The sequence below is a fragment of the Trematomus bernacchii genome, unplaced genomic scaffold, assembly GCF_902827165.1.
Source record: "Trematomus bernacchii unplaced genomic scaffold, fTreBer1.1, whole genome shotgun sequence".
NCBI classification, from domain to species: Eukaryota; Metazoa; Chordata; class Actinopteri; order Perciformes; family Nototheniidae; genus Trematomus; species Trematomus bernacchii.
The window spans coordinates 4,062,251-4,081,088 of record NW_022987609.1 but is presented as its reverse complement, the minus strand read 5'-3'; the positions used below and the strand labels follow the sequence as shown (position 1 = coordinate 4,081,088).

The following is an 18,838-nucleotide window of genomic DNA, read 5'->3' as shown; positions in this document are numbered from 1 at the left end:
TGCTCCTCCTTAAGAGAGATAGCAGCAATACCCAAGGCCGTAGACCTATGCCATGGGAAAGGAGACAGTGAGAGGAGAAAATGATGAACTGTGTCGAAGGTTGAATACCTAAGCAAATTATTCCCTAACATTATGTAATTATATTCACATGTCAAGTTCAATCTGCATGCGAGTTACCTTTGAGAGTGGCTTGAGCCTTGAGCAACAATAGATATGGATAGCACACACACACACACACACACACACACACACACACACACACACACACACACACACACACACAGAGCCCTGCTTCCAATTTGTCCCAACAACCAATCACAGCAGCTTTCAGGTGTGATGCTGGTGAAGGTGAAGAGTGCAGTGATCCCTGTGACGGCGTTGATCATGTTGATCTTGTTGACCATGGTGACCACGAGTCCCAGTTTCTTTTTCTCCTTCGCCATTTAAACGAATCAGATTCCCACTGATTCAAAATCATTATGATTGACAGTCAACCTGGAGCAGTTTCCATGGAAACCTACAAACATGATTGCAGGAGAGTCAAAGAAAGGCGGAGAGCAGGAATGTTTCGTACTTCTGATGCGTGCCGAATAAAAACATCAGAGTGCTGCAGCGAGAGAGCTGTGAGGGTGTAGTTGGGAGAAGGTGTAGGTGGGGGAGGAGCTGAGAGGAGGGAGAGTTTGAGGGGGAGGAGGTGGCAGGATGATGTGGAGTGAGGAGAGGGCAGCAGAAGATTGGGATGGAGTTGGCAGGGTAAAGGGATGGGGGTAGACGAGGGGGAAGGGAGGCGGTAATAAAGCGAGATAAATGAGGAAGTGGAGGAGTGATGGGTGGGGGGAGGTAGGGAAGTGGAAGGATGCCAATTTGACAGCAAAAGGGAGGCTTCAGGGTCCAGCTCTGCACCACTACTCTTTCTAAAACAAAGAGAACAAAGAGGCTCCCCCCTCACACACACACACACACACACTCATTTATGTGGGGGGAGAAATGTCCACCTTAATTGATTTTCTTAATGATATTCATTTTACAATGCTGCACTGAGGACAGACTGGGATCAGGTTGAGAGCTTGAATAGCAAACATCACTCAAACATATGGGATGCATTTCCTTTAGTCCTACATGCGGGAAAAGGAAGGCATGTGGTGCAGTGGGTTGTCCGTTGGTGTTCGGATCAGGGGGTCACAGGTTCAAACCCCACTGCAGTCAGCATGTCGTTGTGTCCCTGGGCAAGACACTTCACCCCAAATTGCTCCTGTGGGGATTGCCCACAGTATTGAGTATGTAAGTCGCTTTGGATAAAAGCGTCTAACAAGTGACATGTCATGAAAAACTGGAGAGAAGTTAGTCCAAATTATTATTTTATTATTATAATCTTTGAAAACAGATGATGTACACTAATAGTCGAACATGCTATGCTATTTAAAAATTATAAAACCAAAAATGTTGCATTAAGACCCAAGCAACATGTTGAATATCTGGTTTAGTCCAAAATCAATCCAAATGACACCACTCTCTTCATCAGTATGATCATTAACCTCTTAAGACCTGAGCCTGTTTTTCAGGTCTCAGGCTCGAAAATGACATTCCCAGAACAAATGAACATATCTTCCCTTCTAAAAGGGTTAAATTAATAATCTTTGTTCTCAAAGTAATGATAAACCTGTGAGTTGGATGTAGAAAAGTCAGAATCAATATAGATGTTTTTTATTTTAAAGAAAATTCAGATTGAACATAGTAAAAAACTGTAAAAAAACGTTGGGGCTTCAGCCTTAGGACTGAAGAGGTTAAGGCATTATATAATATACTAAAATCCATATAAAATGAGTCAACTCATTAATTGGTCAAGGTTACGGTTGGTTATCTTCTGTTCCATCTTCCCAAATGTACTTCTTGTTTGTTCTGACAAAACAAGACACGAAACCTCACCTTAAGCTCCTGGAAACTGTTATTGCATTTTATTTACATTTATTTAGCACATTTTATCGACGATACAAATAATCAAAGAAATCATTTCATTAAATGAAATGAATCAATACACCTTTATCTGACCCCGGAGGATAAAGTGAAGTTATTTCAAGTTAAGCGACAAATGAAATGATTTACTGTATTTAATCAGGGGCTCTGTGCCTTTATTGCATTATTGCGTTCGCCCACAGTAATCACTGTTGGCCGATTTGTTACTGCTCAGTGATTCTCTGCTGCTCTGAGCCTCTCTGGTACAACACCGTCTCTCTGTGTTTAATTTGTGTTGGCAAAGAGAATCCACGGCCCTCCGGTGGCTCCGTCTGTGGGGATGCAGAAGTTAACGTGTGGGTGGAACAAGTTAGAAAGCTTATTACTTTTTACAGAGCTAATCTTCACATAAGTTTGTATGACTCTATAGGGGGAAAACTCTGGAGAAATCTACAAATAACCTGAAATGTATCCCATCAAAACATGATTACATTCATGGAGAAATATTAAGTTATATGGTTGCTTTGACTTTCTTAAAGTTACTACAAAAGGTGAACATTTTGAACAATGATAACTTTTGACGCTACATGACAGAACGTTGGGATATAGAGGTTGTTTCTTTAAAGGAAAATTACTTTATTTGCTAGATGTTTCTCACCTTGATCTCAGTTCTTTTCCAAACCTTTTATTTTCGTTAAGGTTTTATTTCTATAGTGCACCCCTCCCCTCTCATTGTCTTTAGTGTTGATGTGTGGATGACATCAGAGAGAGGATGAATTAGCAAACCGAGGATGTGATGGGGGAGGAGAGCCGAAGAGAAATGCATGAACAAAGAGAGGATTGGAGTTTAGAAAGAAGAAGAGCTATCAGGGAGGAGGTGATTGTGAAGGAAGGAGATGGGAGAAGGAAAGGTGTGAATGGAAAAGAGAGGAGCTCGGAGAGAAAGAAAAAAGATTTCCTTCCGTCTGTCCGGTGGCTAACCTGATTAGCTTAGCATCACCATACGACCAGATCCGGCTGTCCTGCTCTGGAAACACAAACAATAATCAATACACTTCTATACTCAGTTACAGATATTACAAATGCTAACGCACTGCCTTATAGTCATACAAATAATTCTAACAATACACTGCAAGGATTTCCAACCGATTGTACTTCTGCAACTGTCAAGAAAGAGAAAAGTAACTTACCTTAATGAAGTCATGTTATATGAATGGATAAAAAGGAAGAAATATAGCCTCATTACTGTGTTAAGGAAGAAAATAAACACACATTTTAGGAATGTAATCTCACCATGACCTATAAATATAATGTTTAACCCTCTCCCCATTAACCTGAACACCACATGCTTTGTTTGAGAGGGCAAACAAACTAGTCAACAAGTATAAAAATGGTTGAGGAGTCCATCCACTGCCATCCGAGTGTTAGTGGTAGTCAGTGGCGAGCCGTGAGCTTTATACCTAGGCCCTCTGACCCCCACCCCTTCCCTCGAAAAAAAGAAAAAAAAAGAGTTATTACGTCACAGCGTATACTTCAGCGGAATATCAAAACAACGGCCCAGGGTGCAAAACGCATCAATGACAGCGACCCTCTACCACACAAAACAACACCTGTGAACCCAATTTGTGTTCTTTGACATTGAAAATGATATTGCATTGTGTTTGTTACTTTCGTTGCAGTTGTATGTCTTAAGTGTAATTTGGCATGCTTTTATTTTGAAGGCGAGTTCACGCTGTTGACAGGAAGTTGTTGTTGCTATGGAAACAAGAACAGTTTCACAGCGGGCGGAACTTGTCATAAAGTCCGCGATAATAAAACCCACCCATTTAGAGGGAAGATATGATTGGTCAATTGTACTGTCATTTGACATTACTCTCTCGTTCAGTTACTATAGCGGGCCCTCTGTGAATCGCAGAGAGGGCCAGACGAGCTTCTTTCATGTAACCCTTCACATTCAAACAGAGACTGAACAGGCAGATTCGAAGGATTTATTTCTTTGGAAATGTTATTTTAAATACAATTAAATCAAGTTTTTTTTCGGTAAAACTAATGAAAAATATGACAAAAATAATATTAAAAAAATATATATTTAAAAAAAATATATATTTTTAAAATGTTTTTAAATATAATTTTTTGGAATATCTTAGGCCCTCACAGAGGGCCTAGAGGGCCCTGACGGCTCGCCACTGGTGGTAGTATTGTAGAGTTTAAACAGTACATGTGTCAGGATGTCTTGTATAAAATATGTATTTCCCCTTATATAATGTGTAGTGTTAAATATCTTTGTGACAGGTGTAGAAAAACATGAAGCCTTTTCATTTAAGTGTAAATCTGCAGTAAATGTGCAGAAATCAGAGGTTAAGGTAATTGAAGCGCCGGGACACGGTGCTGAGCCTGTTTGTATAAAAAGCTTCCGTCTGAATCATTCTTTTTTCCTGCTACCTAATCTTTTGTTTTCCTCTTCTGCTCCAGCTGTTCCCTTTCATAACCAGAGCTGACATTTCCCATCATCTTCTACTTGTTCCACTTGTTTCTTCATTTGCAGTTTTCTCTGTCTGTTGTCGCACTCTTCACTTTTCCAAAGCATCTCACCTCTTGCCTTTTTCTTGATTGTCCTCCTCTTCTCCTCCCTGCTGCTCCTCCCTTGTCTCCCTCATCTTCTTTCCCTCCTGAGAGAAAATACCATGTGCAACATGTAGGGGTTTGTCCCAAATCACAACTCCCTCTTCCTCCTCCTCCTATTGTCTCAAATTGGGATCAATAAAGTTCTATCTTATCTTATCTTCCCTCTTTCTGATTCAGGCCTCTTGCTTTGTTCTTTTGACGGAAATTGAAACACAAGCGGCTGCTCTCACCTCCACTCTGTTCAAAATAGACAATCAACTAGAGAGTCTGTTAATTATTTATCTCGGCTGCACTTTACTGCTTTGCATCTCTCATAATCCTCAGAGCAGTCGTCATCCTCATCATCATCATCATCATCACTGTCTGTGAGCTGTGGCTCCTATAGCCGAGGGCAACGGACTGAAAACAGCTGAGTTTGTATAGAGTTTCAGGAGGAGAACTTTATTTACTACGTCACTTGGAAATCTTTAATATTGAATACTTTTGAAAAACTACTGATGACTACCAAAGTAATAATGTTTCAAGTTTTTCATCCGTGTTTCATTGTATGCCCACTTTCAAACATCATTAAATCTAGTCAAAATGTAGTAGGAATAGATATTTTTGGGGAAATATATAAAAGTCAACGAGAACTTACAGAGAAATATCACCTGACTTCGCAGCTTTACAAGGTTTCATAGTGAGTTTCAGCTTCTGTTTATCTGTCAGACCCACAACGGTTCTGGTGCACTCTCATAAAGTCGTTTTCAGAGAAAAAGCTGTAAAAAGCTTCCGTATAGTACCTGCTTAGCAGCAAACAGCAGACTGACATAGTGTAAGGCTAACTGGTGAACATGGTGGAGCATTTAGCAGCCGAAGAGACAGTTAATTCCATTTGGAGTGGGTGGAGACCAAAAACAGAGCTTATAGAGAGTTAATATTGGTCAGACATTCGTCATTCGGCCCAAAAATGTATTCCAAATTAATGATTATGCTACTGCTGTCCGTGTCAATAAGTAACTTCGCTAAAAATGTCACTATTTTAACTTAAAAGGTGATGATTTGGTAATATTTTATTAACTAATTATCTGCTTATAACAAGTGCACACTGCATGTTTGAGATGGATAAAAGGAAACTAAGTAACCATTTTTTCAACCACTTATCTCCAAACCTTTTTACTGCATCGGTTCGACGAGTGTTTCTCTGCATACAGTACGTTCTGTAATTGATTATCTTAAGATATAGACAAAGAGAGACAAAAGTGATATTGAGTGTTATCTGATTGCTTCAAGCCCCGTTTATGTGTTAATCTATCAGAGGCACGCTGCTGTTCATCCGTATGCAGATTACCACAGGTCATTACTGAGAGCATTAATAAATCACACACACACACACACACACACACACACACACACACACACACACACACACACACACACACACACACTAAAAAGACACACACACACACACACTAAAAAGACACAAGCTGACTGGGTGAAAATGGAGATGAGGAGGAGAAACAGAAGAGGGGAAAGTCTGCCTCGGAGAGCACATTTCTACAGATAAGATGTTGTTGTAGCACTTTATTGAACAGGTGATATTTCACCATGCTCAATATTTTAGTTGTAACACTGATTTATTGTTGGCTTTTTGGCTCAAGAAGGAACATTTGATATCAAGCCTGTGATATTTTTAGATTTGCTATTCCACATTTTTCTTATTGTCAGTAAATCTCACACACATCCGGTCCATCTGGGACTCACAGCTCACAAATGTATTTGTATTAATGTACACTAAAGAAATAGTGTATTCGTTGGGGAATATTTAATCCACATTTGGTACTTTAGTGAGTATTTTGTGTCAGCATGACGCTGTATGTGGGAGTCAAAATAATCTACAAAAGTGTGTGTGTTCATGAAGTAACATGTCGTGTTCTTATGGATGTCGATTGATTTAATAGATTTTGGACAACATTGGAGCTCTATGGCACAGAGGAGTAGATACCCGAGGCGGTTTAATTCATTGGTTGTTTTTTTTTTTTTTAAGAAGATTTCTCATCAACAGCCTTGTCCTTTAACATGTCGATGATAAATAATAGAGACTGATTCTTTATTTGTTCATCGACACTATTTCATTAAAAAAGAGACTTGCAATGATACATTTGTGTGCACTGGTGGAAAATGTAATTCCCTTTAGACAAACGAATCAATCATTTATAAACATGTTTGACTTTTGTTATATTTAAAGTAATAAAGAAAGTCAAAATAAAATTGAAATCGATCTCAAATCGTAGGAACAGAGCAACTTCGTCCTCAGAGGATAAAGAAGTTCTGCACCACGAACACAGCTAACAGTCCCATCATATAGACGAAAGCAAGCAGCCAACCAGTCCTACCATAAATTATCTGTCTAATCATTCCCACCATTAAGCCATCCAATCCTCCACTTCTTATCCATTTGCTAATCCACCTTCACACCCTAACCCTAATCTCACCTTTTACCCTTCTGGAATGCCAATTCTAAACATGTCTTTGTTACACACATACACAATTAAAAACACATTGTTATTTTACTTTGATTCCAGGTATCGCTCCTATTTGACAAATACGTTCTTGTTATGTAGTTTCGATCAGGTGACTTACCTTCAATGTGACAAGAGAACTTTACAATACCAAGACATGCGTCTACATTCATAGAAACTGGTTTCTGGTCAGAGCAAAAAGAAAAGAGCTGTTCGGTTTCACAGCACCAAAGAAGATGAGCCTCTTCATGTCTTCATCAGCGCTCTTTTTCCAAGAGCCTTTATGTAAAGTGAAGTCGGACAGATTTACCATTAGATAGCTTCCCGAGTCTAATACGAATCCTCTGTTCTTCAGTCCTCCAGCACCACGACAAAGAGATGTACACTAACCAGTTATTATAGCATTGAGATTATATGGTAATTGAAAATGAGGTAATGTGGGCTGGCGATGATAGTAATTGAAAAGGAATTAAGAGTAGATTAAAATAAGTTCTCATTTGATCATTTGTCAGAGTTGATTCATGTGCCGGGCTGTGGTGAATTACCAGCCTCGGAATAGTCTCCGAGCTGATTAACATGCCGAGCCCTTAATTCACAAAATCGCTCTCAAACTTGCATATCTGTAACCGGCCTGGAATGTGAGCCCTGGAAATCTTGGGTTTTCCCTTTTCTCCCCTCCTGGAATTACATTTAGCTATGAGGCGGTATTAGCCCACAGTGCTAATGCCTGGAGCCGCTTTCTTTCTTTCCTCTGCATATTAGCTCTTTAAAACATTTTCAGAGAAGAATACTGGGAAGTGTGGGGGATTTCAGTTGCCTTTAAACATTGTCTGAATCAATTTATCATTAATAATATTGACCCTTTTTATTAGGCATTCAAACCTGCAGTTGACTTTTGTCCAGCTCTCATTATTTGCCCTTTGATGTTACATTTTCCTGCTGATTCATATTTGGTGTTGACAACCTAAAGCCCCACAGAGGCTCAGCGTTTTATTTTTGATACGCTCCACATCAAAGTGTTTAATACAATTTGACCCTGAGGCATGTCAGTTGGCTTCTCTGAGCTTCAATTAACAGCATAAAAATGGTGCACAGCTAAAATAACATGATTATTTGGAAGAAACTTGAAAGGTAAAGGAAGAAAAACGTATTAACTCCAAGTGAGGCAAGTTCATTTACATAGCACATTTCATCAACAATGGCACTTCAAAACGCTTGACATAAAACTTCAGAAGAATGAAGACAAAGTGCAATAGGACAGTGAAACACATCCAATCAATATTAACAACAGTCATTTAAAAAGCAGACCGAGTCAAAAATGAAAACAAGCCAAAAAAATAAGGTTGAGTAAAATAGTGCACAGAGCAGTGTAAGACATGAATAATTATTTGATTGAATTATCAGACATAAAAGTCTTCTTCTTGCAGTTTACTGGGAGTTTGTTCCTGATATCTGGCGCAAAAGAAATGGACCCTTGTTCTCTGGAGGGCAGTTTTTACTTTGCTTAAAAGTGGTTTGTGGTTTTTGAATCAATTAATGAATCAAGCGAATCAAAGAAACAGTTTTAAAGGTTACTGTCAGTCAACATGCTAACTTTTAATTGGATTCAACTTTTAAAATATGAGAAACCTTCATAAACATTATTGTATACTTCTTCCTTTTCTTGTTTTTCTTCGGTTTACACTCATGGCATATGTTTTTTCACATCCTGAAATAGATGATCACAGAACCCTGCAACACGAAGAATAAATGAGACGTAGGTAGGTGCTCGAAAATGAATTCCAAACACCATCTGCCTGTTGTAGACACATTAGAAGTATAATGCGATGTTGCAGGACTAGGTGTCTGACGCCGTGACTTTCCCTGGATTGAAGGCTTTCAGAGTTAATGACACAGCTCTCTGGAAAGCTTAGCTGGTTTCAAACCTACATCGATGCTTCCACTTTCTGTTGGTGAGTGTAGTCGTTCTGTCTGGCTGCAGCGAGGAAGCTAATCCAGTGTGACGAGCCGGGGGAAGCTCGTCCTCTGAGAAGACTCTTGAATGGACAGATATGGGTCAGTGCTGCCACATGGACTCACTACAGGAGCTACACCAAGAGTTGTTTATATACAACTGTCTTTTTCTCTTTCAATGGGAGCCGTGGAATCCCCTGCGGTAGTTCATTTTTTAATTGATTGTGCAGTGACAGCGAAAAAGAGCATGGAGGAAGGTTTTCTGTTGGTTTAAAGAGTAACATCCAACTGTAGTTCGAACACTCCCTCTGGCTGGTTAGGGTATTTGACGAGAAGACAGAACATCAACTAATTATTAAAAAGATGGGATGCTTGTTGCCTCTAAGATTGACAGTTCAGATTGAAACGGCTATGAATACTTATGTGCACATTATATTTGAATAGATATAAGAGATAATATATATAACATGGATTTCTTTACTCTTACTACATGTTGGGAATTGATGACATGGGAGGAAAAGGTGTCGAAAAATTATCTTTGAGGCTGCAAATTACCAACTGAATGAAAAATAACAGTTTCTGTGCTGAAATAATGACACTCAATGTGGTTACTTGACATGTACAAAAAAGCCTCTTATTTTAAAGCTACTCGTGCTCAGGGGAAGCGATTAGGCTTTATCTACCCCCAAACCTCCTTGTGAACCTGATGACCTCCAGACGCCCCCCCCATCCAAACTCTGTTCCCATGATCCCCTCTGCTACATGAGCAGAGGTACTTTACCTTTTTTTGTGCAATTAATCAAGAGGAAACAATCAAGTAATGTAAACTCGTAGAAGTAGAAGAAAGGCCAACAAAAATCCCTTTTTATGTATAATGTATAAATAGTGTATGGGTAAAAACTTTATAGACTAAATTAGTAAACGTACATATTTCAATGCAGTCCATCGCCTGGTTTCCACACAGTTTTGTATCTGAAGTATGCCCTGTGGTGATCCACCCAATGAAAATAATCTCTTTATCGAAGGATAGAAACACCACCGGTATTAGGAAAACTATTATTTAGTGTGTTTTTCACCGTCGACTATTATCGAATATGCGCCCTGAACAAAACCGAGACAAAACAGGACCAATAATGCACTGTTTTAAATGTAATGATGAACTATTCCACTTTAATTTAACTGGAATAGTTAAATTAAAGTGACCCAACCCTAACCCTTTAGGCGGTGTAGGTTTTGATAACCATAAGTTTTTAGCAAAAATAATAATACATTCACAATATGTTAAACTACCTTAACTCTTTACAAAAACAGATCCGCAGTTACGTAGATTCCCCCAGGAATGAATTAACTTTCTGTTTAATTGCATACGCAAACAGCTATACAAGTGGAACACTTATGTTGTGATTTTGTATCTGCGTCGGTTTTCTTCACCTTTTTCTTTTTATCAGCCAATCCTGTTGCAGAGCAGCTCTCATTATTAGCTGCAACATTTTGTTCACTGTCACATGTAAACTGCTGAATTATGCATCGTACCCTGCTCAGAGTGAAGGGTGACACGGATGTATAATAACCAGAAACTAAATGTGACTTCTGTGCCATGAGGCTTCTGCGCCTGCCAGTCCACCTTTTATTTCATCGTTTTTAGGGCCACAACAGTGATGAAAGGACCAGTTTACTGCTACTTAGCTCCAGTGTCGTCGAGGTCTTTGCTCATTCATTAATCTTTCCACTGTTTGCATGTGTTTGTGTGTGAACATGTGTGTGTAGTAAAAGGCAGTTGTACCACTTAGGGCCTCATTACTGAGAGTGCAAGTCTCCCTTAGATGCTGATAACAGCTATAGAGGTGTGGTGTGTGTGTGTGTGTGTGGTGTGTGTGTGTGTGTGTGTGTGTGTGTGTGTGTGTGTGTGTGTGTGTGTGTGTGTGTGTGTGTGTGTGTGTGTGTGTGTGTGTGTGTGTGTGTGTGTGTGTGTGTGTGTGTGTGTGTGTGTGTGTGTGTGTGTGTGTGTGTGTGTGTGTGTGTGTGTGTGTGTGTGTGTGTGTGTGTGTGTGTGTGTGTGTGTGTGTGTGTGTGTGTGTGTGTGTGTGTGTGTGTGTGTGTGTGTGTGTGTGTGTGTGTGTGTGTGTGCGTGCGTAGATTTCTTGTCGCTGAGTAAGGGGGTTATGGAGTGTGTTTCTGGGGTGTGTTCACAGCTTATTATCCAAAGTCTTCTCTTGTCAGAGTTACATTTTAGTAGGTTATGGAACATCCAGTCTTTTATGTTTTCTCAGAAGACTTTAATACACAAAAAGACCCTGAATTCTTGGGTCAAGTTACAGGACTGTTGTACATATTGAAGGTATATTGCAGGTATTGTGTATTCGTAGAGAGATGTAAAGGAAATGGAGGTCATAAAGGTGGAGGGTCGTGTTGAATGTCTTTCTTTAATGCAGAAAACAACATTTTTTATCCTTGCTTTTTATAACCCACTGTCTTAAACGTACTTAGTTGCCTAACCCTATAATATCGTGCAGTATACACGTCCTAAATTGTACAAATATCAGTGATTAGTGTTTTTATCTGTTCATGATTATTTGCTACAAACAGCCAGTGGCTCTTGCTGTTACCTGGCTCACAGTTTTACCGTTTTTTAATTATATTTTATTTTCCTCCATGTGTCACCTTGACATAGGGAATTTTAGCTTCAGGCTGAGCTTACATTTGCGACTTCTTAACTTGAATGAAGATTATTCACAATTTGTATTCCCACGTGTGTCTTTCCATTGTCTTGAATCATCTCTAAACTTCACTTTATGTTCAGTCTGTACATCTTTTTATGCTTTTGTCAGTCACAGTTTTATCTAACAGCCGTTAAATCTATTTCATAAAAACGTTCATGCTCAGCTTTTGGAAACTCTTGACTGGCAAACTGTTTCCATTGGGAGTGTTTCATGTTTTGAGGAGTGTGTGAGGTGAAAGGCAGGCGCTCAGAGTTATGAGGAAAGCGTCTCAGTGTGCTGCAGCGAGGCCTGCAGCACACTGAGACGCATGTTGTGTTTGATTTGCCTGCCTGCTGTTCCCCTGCCTCGTGTTTCTTGTTTCCTCTGATGTTTGGGTTAAACCGGCGGAGCAGCTGTCATGCCTGGATGCTGAATAGAAAGATTAAAAAGGGCTCGAAACATTTTCATTCATGAAAAGGTGGATAATCGGATGGATTTACAAAAAAAAGGTTGACTTGTTTTCTTCCTTATAGTTCATATTGCTTTACTTTTTTGACACGTCTGCAAGTGAGGAAACATTTTTTCAACACTTCTATCATGATCTACACACCTGTCCACTAATGTGTTTTGCCATTTGTTTGCACTTGAAGGGTAAAAAGAGTAGCAGAATGCTAAGAGGAGCCTTTTAGGCACAAAGGAAAGGCGATAAATGTGTCCTTGTGAGATGCTATCTGCGCTTGACGTTGTCTCCGTACTTTTTTGATTAAATCAGACAAAAGCATACACAAAGGTTCAATGTTGCTTTTTTCTTACAAAAGATCTTAAAGGTTCACAGTGTTGTCAGTCAAGTTACTCCCCAATTCGTCCTTGGTTTGAAGTCAACTTCAAACTCTGCCATTAAATGTTGTATAAAACATCTCAGGTTGAAGCAAGAATTATTTTAGTGAAATATTTGTTAAAGGAAATAACATTCTTGAAATACTTACTGTCAGTAAATCACTTTGCCAATCACCTGTGTAAAGTGCAAACCACATCAACTTCAAGGTAATCTTTTGTAAGACAGACACTTTTGTAATATGATCAGTAAAGCAATCTGAAGACTTTGAATTCGTATGTAGTGTTTACCAGCAATAACCACATTCCCTTTTAATAGATCAAATGTGTTTTCTGGTTATTCAAGATTCTTGACCGTTGGATTTCTCTAATGATCAATGCCTGAAAAATGAAATGTTGTGGTCTTATTTGATTGTATATTCCCTTTGTCTGGATCTATACAAATACTTGTTCAGTGGCGAGCCGTGAGCTTTATACCTAGGCCCTCTGACCCCCACCCCTTCCCTCGAAAAAAGAAAAAAAAATAGTTATTACGTCACAGCATATACTTCAGCGGAATATCAAAACAACGGCCCAGGGTGCAAAACGCATCAATGACAGCGACCCTCTACCACACAAAACAACACCTGTGAACCCAATTTGTGTTCTTTGACATTGAAAATGATATTGCATTGTGTTTGTTACTTTCGTTGCCGTTGTATGTCTTAAGTGTAATTTGGCATGCTTTTATTTTGAAGGTGAGTTCACGCTGTTGACAGGAAGTTGTTGTTGCTATGGAAACAAGAAAAGTTTCACAGCGGGCGGAACTTGTCATAAAGTCCGCTATAATAAAACCCACCCATTTAGAGGGAAGATATGATTGGTCAATTGTACTGTCATTTGACATTACTCTCTCGTTCAGTTACTATAGCGGGCCCTCTGTGAATCGCAGAGAGGGCCAGGCGAGCTTCTTTCATGTAACCCCTACATTCAAACAGAGAATGAACAGGCAGATTCGAAGGATTTATTTCTTTGGAAATGTTATTTTAAATACAATTAAATCAAGTTTTTTTTCGGTAAAACTAATGAAAAATATAACAAAAATAATATTAAAAAAATATATATTTAAAAAAAATATTATTTTTTTTAATGTTTTTAAATATTATTTTTTGGAATATCTTAGGCCCTCACAGAGGGCCTAGAGGGCCCTGACGGCTCGCCACTGTACTTGTTGATTACTATGCAAATATAGATATCTTATGTTCCTGTTTGTTCTTTCCTTTTGCAGGATGACAGTTCACTGAGCAGCGAGGAGGAGGCAGAGATGAGCGAGCCCACATGGTTAGCAGCTGATCTGGGAGCAGCGTCTGACCTGAGCCCGGCCAGCCGAGGGGAGAGGATGCGCCACAGTCCGCAGAACACACACAGCAAGGAGGACGACGGTAAGGACCGGCAGGAAGTTAAACACACTGCTCTTTATTTCATACTAAGCTCTTCCACTAACTTATTCAAGGAATAGCTACCACCCCGATTTGCCCCTCTTTATTGACTGTGAGCCTCTTTTAACAATCATTTACATTTATTGCATGTCTGTGTGCGGTCTTTGCATCTGTGGTTATTCGGCCTGGTGAGTCATTGAAAAGTCCTTGAATCAGATGTTTGTGAAGTTGTGGGAAACCTGGACAAACCTGAATGAAAGAGAAAACACGAGACAGAAGAAATATTTATAATTTAAAGTTCACTGTGAATAGATGTTTAAATGATGTTGTCATGCATTTACATTCTGTCACTTTGTTATATAGAGTGATTTTAAAGGTCCCATGTCATGCTTTTCTGGTTATTACCCGTCCCCTTGTGTGTTATGAAGGTTTTTATGCATGTAAACGGTCTGCAGAGTCAAAAACCCTCAAAGTACACCCTGTAGCGAGTAAAACTCTAACACAGAAAAGACCTGTCTATGTTGCCCCAGAGCGCCTCGTTGGAGTTTTCTCTTTTTCCATTTGTTTCTTCCGGGAACCAAAATGGACCAATCCACGGAGCTCCTCACACACCAGGATCCCTTGGCGTCACTATCAACGCAGTGGAGGGACCTTTAGCGTACATTTTCAACCAACAGGGAGTCCCATTGACTTGCATAGAGCTCCCTGGTTGGTAATAGACGAGTTGGGATCGCGGAGAAATGCTCTCTGCAGACCCATTCTCACAGCGTTTATAAACCTTTTTCTTACTCCATATCAAGCCACACTTATTGTTTTTACTTCGGCTGTGAGTGTTTGTGTGTGCTCAGGATGAGTTTCGCGCTGTCTCGCTGTATCGCCCACCTGGAAACCACACCAGTAAGCCAGCTCACTGAGCAGCGAGCCTCGCAACATCCCGACCAATCAGAGCACACTGGGCTCAAAGGCAGGGGGGGGGCAGGAGCTCCAACAAGCCGTTTAGGACAGAGAGTGACTACACATACTTTACAGAGATGCTGTATGAGAAACCAATGTGAGTTTGGAAAATTGCACAACATACATTTATTCTAGTATACCTCAACAATGGAATTATGATCAGTAGAAATGGCCATGACATGGGACCTTTAATATAATATATCTGAAGTTACATCCTGGTAACTTCTACTTTGCTTTGTGCAGCCACCATGCTTCTGTTCTTTCATTAGTTGCAGTGATTGTGGAGAACTGAAGGTAGTTAGGCTTTGCTTGTTGTGTGTTCCTGAAAAGCAGCAGATTACTGACCCTGAAAACACAAGCAGCCCGATCCAACCAATCACAGCTCTCGTTGTTTCCACGTGGCAACTGTGTAGCTGCCATGGGCATAATTTATTAAATTATCAGCTCCCATTTGTTTGTGAATGACACAACTGTTTTATGGTTAACAATAATCAAACTTACGTGTTGCTGTTCATTTAAATATTGAATGAAACATGTTGCACTTTAACACCATCAGTGATATTTGTTGACAAAATCGGCTTTGGCAGAGTGTGGGAAAATAAACAAATGTGACAGTCAGTGCAAGATTTCATTAAGACATATTTTAACTGTCTCCTCCATTCATTTCGATTTCATTTTATACCCTCTGCTGTCAGATTGACTGTCTGTTTCTCAGCTTCACATTTCATATATGGCATTCCTGGAATATGAATGTATTTTGAGAAATGTCTTGCAGCAAAGTGAAGAGTTAGAGTGATTTAAAAGGCACTTTTATCATATTTCAACCTTTTTGCAAAGGAAATACAACAGCATGGTCCTTGAGGAAACACAAATAACATGCATGAAGGGTTTCAAACGGTCATGTAATGGAAGATTCTGGATCAGGAAGGTTGGGACGGAGACTTTGTTCCTCTCATAGTGCTCTCTCTTCTTATGCCTCCCTCTGTTCTTTTTATTCCCTCTCCTCCCACCTTATTGCTTTCTTACCTGCCTGTTACTCTCCTCCATTTCTCTCTGCCCCCCCACACACACATTATTTATCTTTCCCTCGTCCTGTCTTGCTGCCTCTGCTCTCTTTCTCTCTGCACTGAAAGGCTCCCCTCACTTTGAAGACAGCCGTATTGTTTCATAATGCTGCAAGGATACAGCAATTACCTGCTACTGTAACAAGTTGTGTGTGTGTGTGTGTGTGTGTGTGTGTGTGTGTGTGTGTGTGTGTGTGTGTGTGTGTGTGTGTGTGTGTTGTGTGTGTGTGTGTGTGTGTGTGTGTGTGTGTGTGTGTGTTGTGTGTGTGTGTGTGTGTGTGTGTGTGTGTGTGTGTGTGTGTGGTGTGTGTGTGTGTGTGTGTGTGTGGTGTGTGTGTGTGTGTGTGTGTGTGTGTGTGTGTGTGTGTGTGTGTGTGTGTGTGTGTGTGTGTGTGTGTGTGTGTGCGTGCGTGCGTGCGTGCATCGAATGGTACTGTAATGCACTGTATGAGTCTATGTGGCTGTGTTTTTATGCCACTCCTTTAAGCTGCTACTGTGCATAGTGAAAAGTCAGCAGTGTAGTGAAAGAAGCCCAGGTGTGTGTGTTGATGTGAGTGAGTTTGACGGTTCAGTATCAGGCGGAGGAAAGTGCTGCAACCATTCTCCATCAAGATCTTTCTTTCTCTGCAGGATGAGGAACGAGGAAATAAGGAGAGGGGGAATAAGGGGATAAGTATAGGGATAGAGTCGGGGGAGTAAGGAAATCCTCTGAAGATTATATTTTTAGTTTGTCAACATTGTTTAGTGCTCAGCATTAAATACTGTAGTGCTGAAACACAGAAAACGTCCCTTTCTGAGCAAGAGAGGATTAAATGAAAAAACAGGACACACTCAAGGTTGTTTATTTACACAAGATAACGCAGTTATAATCCCTTTATGCCACACAAGAATAACAGTAGAAATGTATCAATTTATTAACGTTAGATATTCCCAGGGTTCCTACGGTCATTAAAAACCTGGAAAAGTCATGGAAATTCACAATGCAAATTCCAGGCCCTGGAAAAGTTATGGAAAACAATATTTTTCCCAACGTTTTGGAAAAGTCATGGAAATGTAACTAAAGTTGCATCAAATATAATTTATATTTTATCTAATCGCCGAAATAGTAATACTATAATGATAATAAATACTGTATCGTATAGTAATGAAACGTAAAATGGCATTTAACTGTCGAGGTATTTTGCTGGTGAGAGATTTTAGTTGCTTTAGCGTGTAGAAGCTAGTAAGCCTACTATTTGATTTGTTTTAGATAGGCACAACATGTTTCAGACCTTATTTTCCTGTTCCATGTTAAAATAAACCATTTTCAGTGGTATCGCTGAGAAAGAGTCATTTGGTCATGGAAAATTAGGTAAAGGTCATGGAGAAGTCATGGAAAAGTTATTGAAAATCATTGGTGAAAAAGTGTATGAACCCTGTATTCCATAACATCTCTGGAGGGACTTAAAACATACGTGATAGGGTTAAATGGCTTTACACTGAGCATGTGGTGTTTTTTTTGTTCTTTAAAGTATTTTTTAAATATAGCTGCAACTAGCTATTATTTTTTAATTACAATGAATCCACTGATAGTTTTCTCAATCAGTTCCCACTTCAGCTTCCATGAAGTGACGTATTTATTTATTTTTCACTCACAATGGTCATCTCAAACAAAGATAGTGTGTGTGTGTGTGTGTGTGTGTGTGTGTGTGTGTGTGTGTGTGTGTGTGTGTGTGTGTGTGTGTGTGTGTGTGTGTGTGTGTGTGTGTGTGTGTGTGTGTGTGTGTGTGTGTGTGTGTGTGTGTGTGTGTGTGTGTGTGTGTGTGTGTGTGTGTGTGTGTGTGTGTGTGTGTGTGTGTGTGTGTGTGTGTGTGTGTGTTTTTTGTGTCTACAGTAGGTGGCAGAGTGTATAAGGTGCTGTCATTAAAAGGTCACTCTGTTCCCTACACCTCATATGGAAGCCAGAGGAGGTTTGTCGGCGTCCAAATGCCACAACACTCAGAGCAGCTGAGAGGCACAGTTGAAGTGCCTTTCCTGATCAAGACTCCAATCCAAGGAAACCGGCTGGCAGCACAGCATCCTCTTATTTCTCTCATGTACAGTTCAGTGTTAGTAATGTATGAAACACTTGGGCTGGGTTGCCTGGCCAGATGTTTAATTATAATGGAAATGTTCAGGGTTCCCACGTGTCTGGAATTGTGTTTGTGGATTCTTGAAAAATAAAACAAGGCCATCCTTTACAAAAAAAAAAAAATGAAATCATGTCCTTGGAAGTAGCTCACACCCTAAGGAAAGCCCGGCCTCAGTTCCTTTCCGTGTAGATTAAAACATGAGTTTAACTGAATTTGATGACAGGCAAGCTGCCTACGTGAAAAGGAATCGAAAGAAATGTCCCCCCCTTGTTTTTCTTTTTAAAAGAAAAACGACATTGTGGGCAAGTTATGTCATCGATGTATGCCTGATACTGTGTAACACAGAACAATGCAGTACACGTTATCCCGAAACAAATGAGCCATTCTTATTTTTATTTTTTAGTGTTTGAATAACTGTGAGAACTCCTGTGGTCCCAGTTTAATCCTTTTCTGTAGTGCTTTGCAATTACCTCTGCCATGTTAACTCTTTTCTTTTAACTCTGAAAAGGTGCTTGAGAGATTTGCTAGTCATGACTTCTGCTGTTGCTATATTAAACCTGTTTGAAGTGCTTTAAAGTCAACAATATATTTTAGTTCTCCCAGCGCTAAAAGCCCACTTAACTCTGAGCACTGTGGAGAACTCGCAGCAGATCTTTCCCGCGAGGAGCTGCTACGGTTTGAACACGCAGCCAAAGAGCTTGTGGTTGATATATCTCCAAGAGTTAA

General features: G+C 39.9%; 1 protein-coding gene across 1 annotated transcript in view; it reads left to right on the top strand.

The window, feature by feature from the left end:
• LOC117483484 (nucleolar protein 4-like) overlaps window positions 1–18,838 on the top strand; it is a 146,975-nt gene that overhangs the window by 68,729 nt on the left and 59,408 nt on the right. The window contains 1 exon segment of the mRNA XM_034131842.1: window positions 13,833–13,986. Coding sequence (XP_033987733.1) covers window positions 13,833–13,986 — 154 coding nt within the window.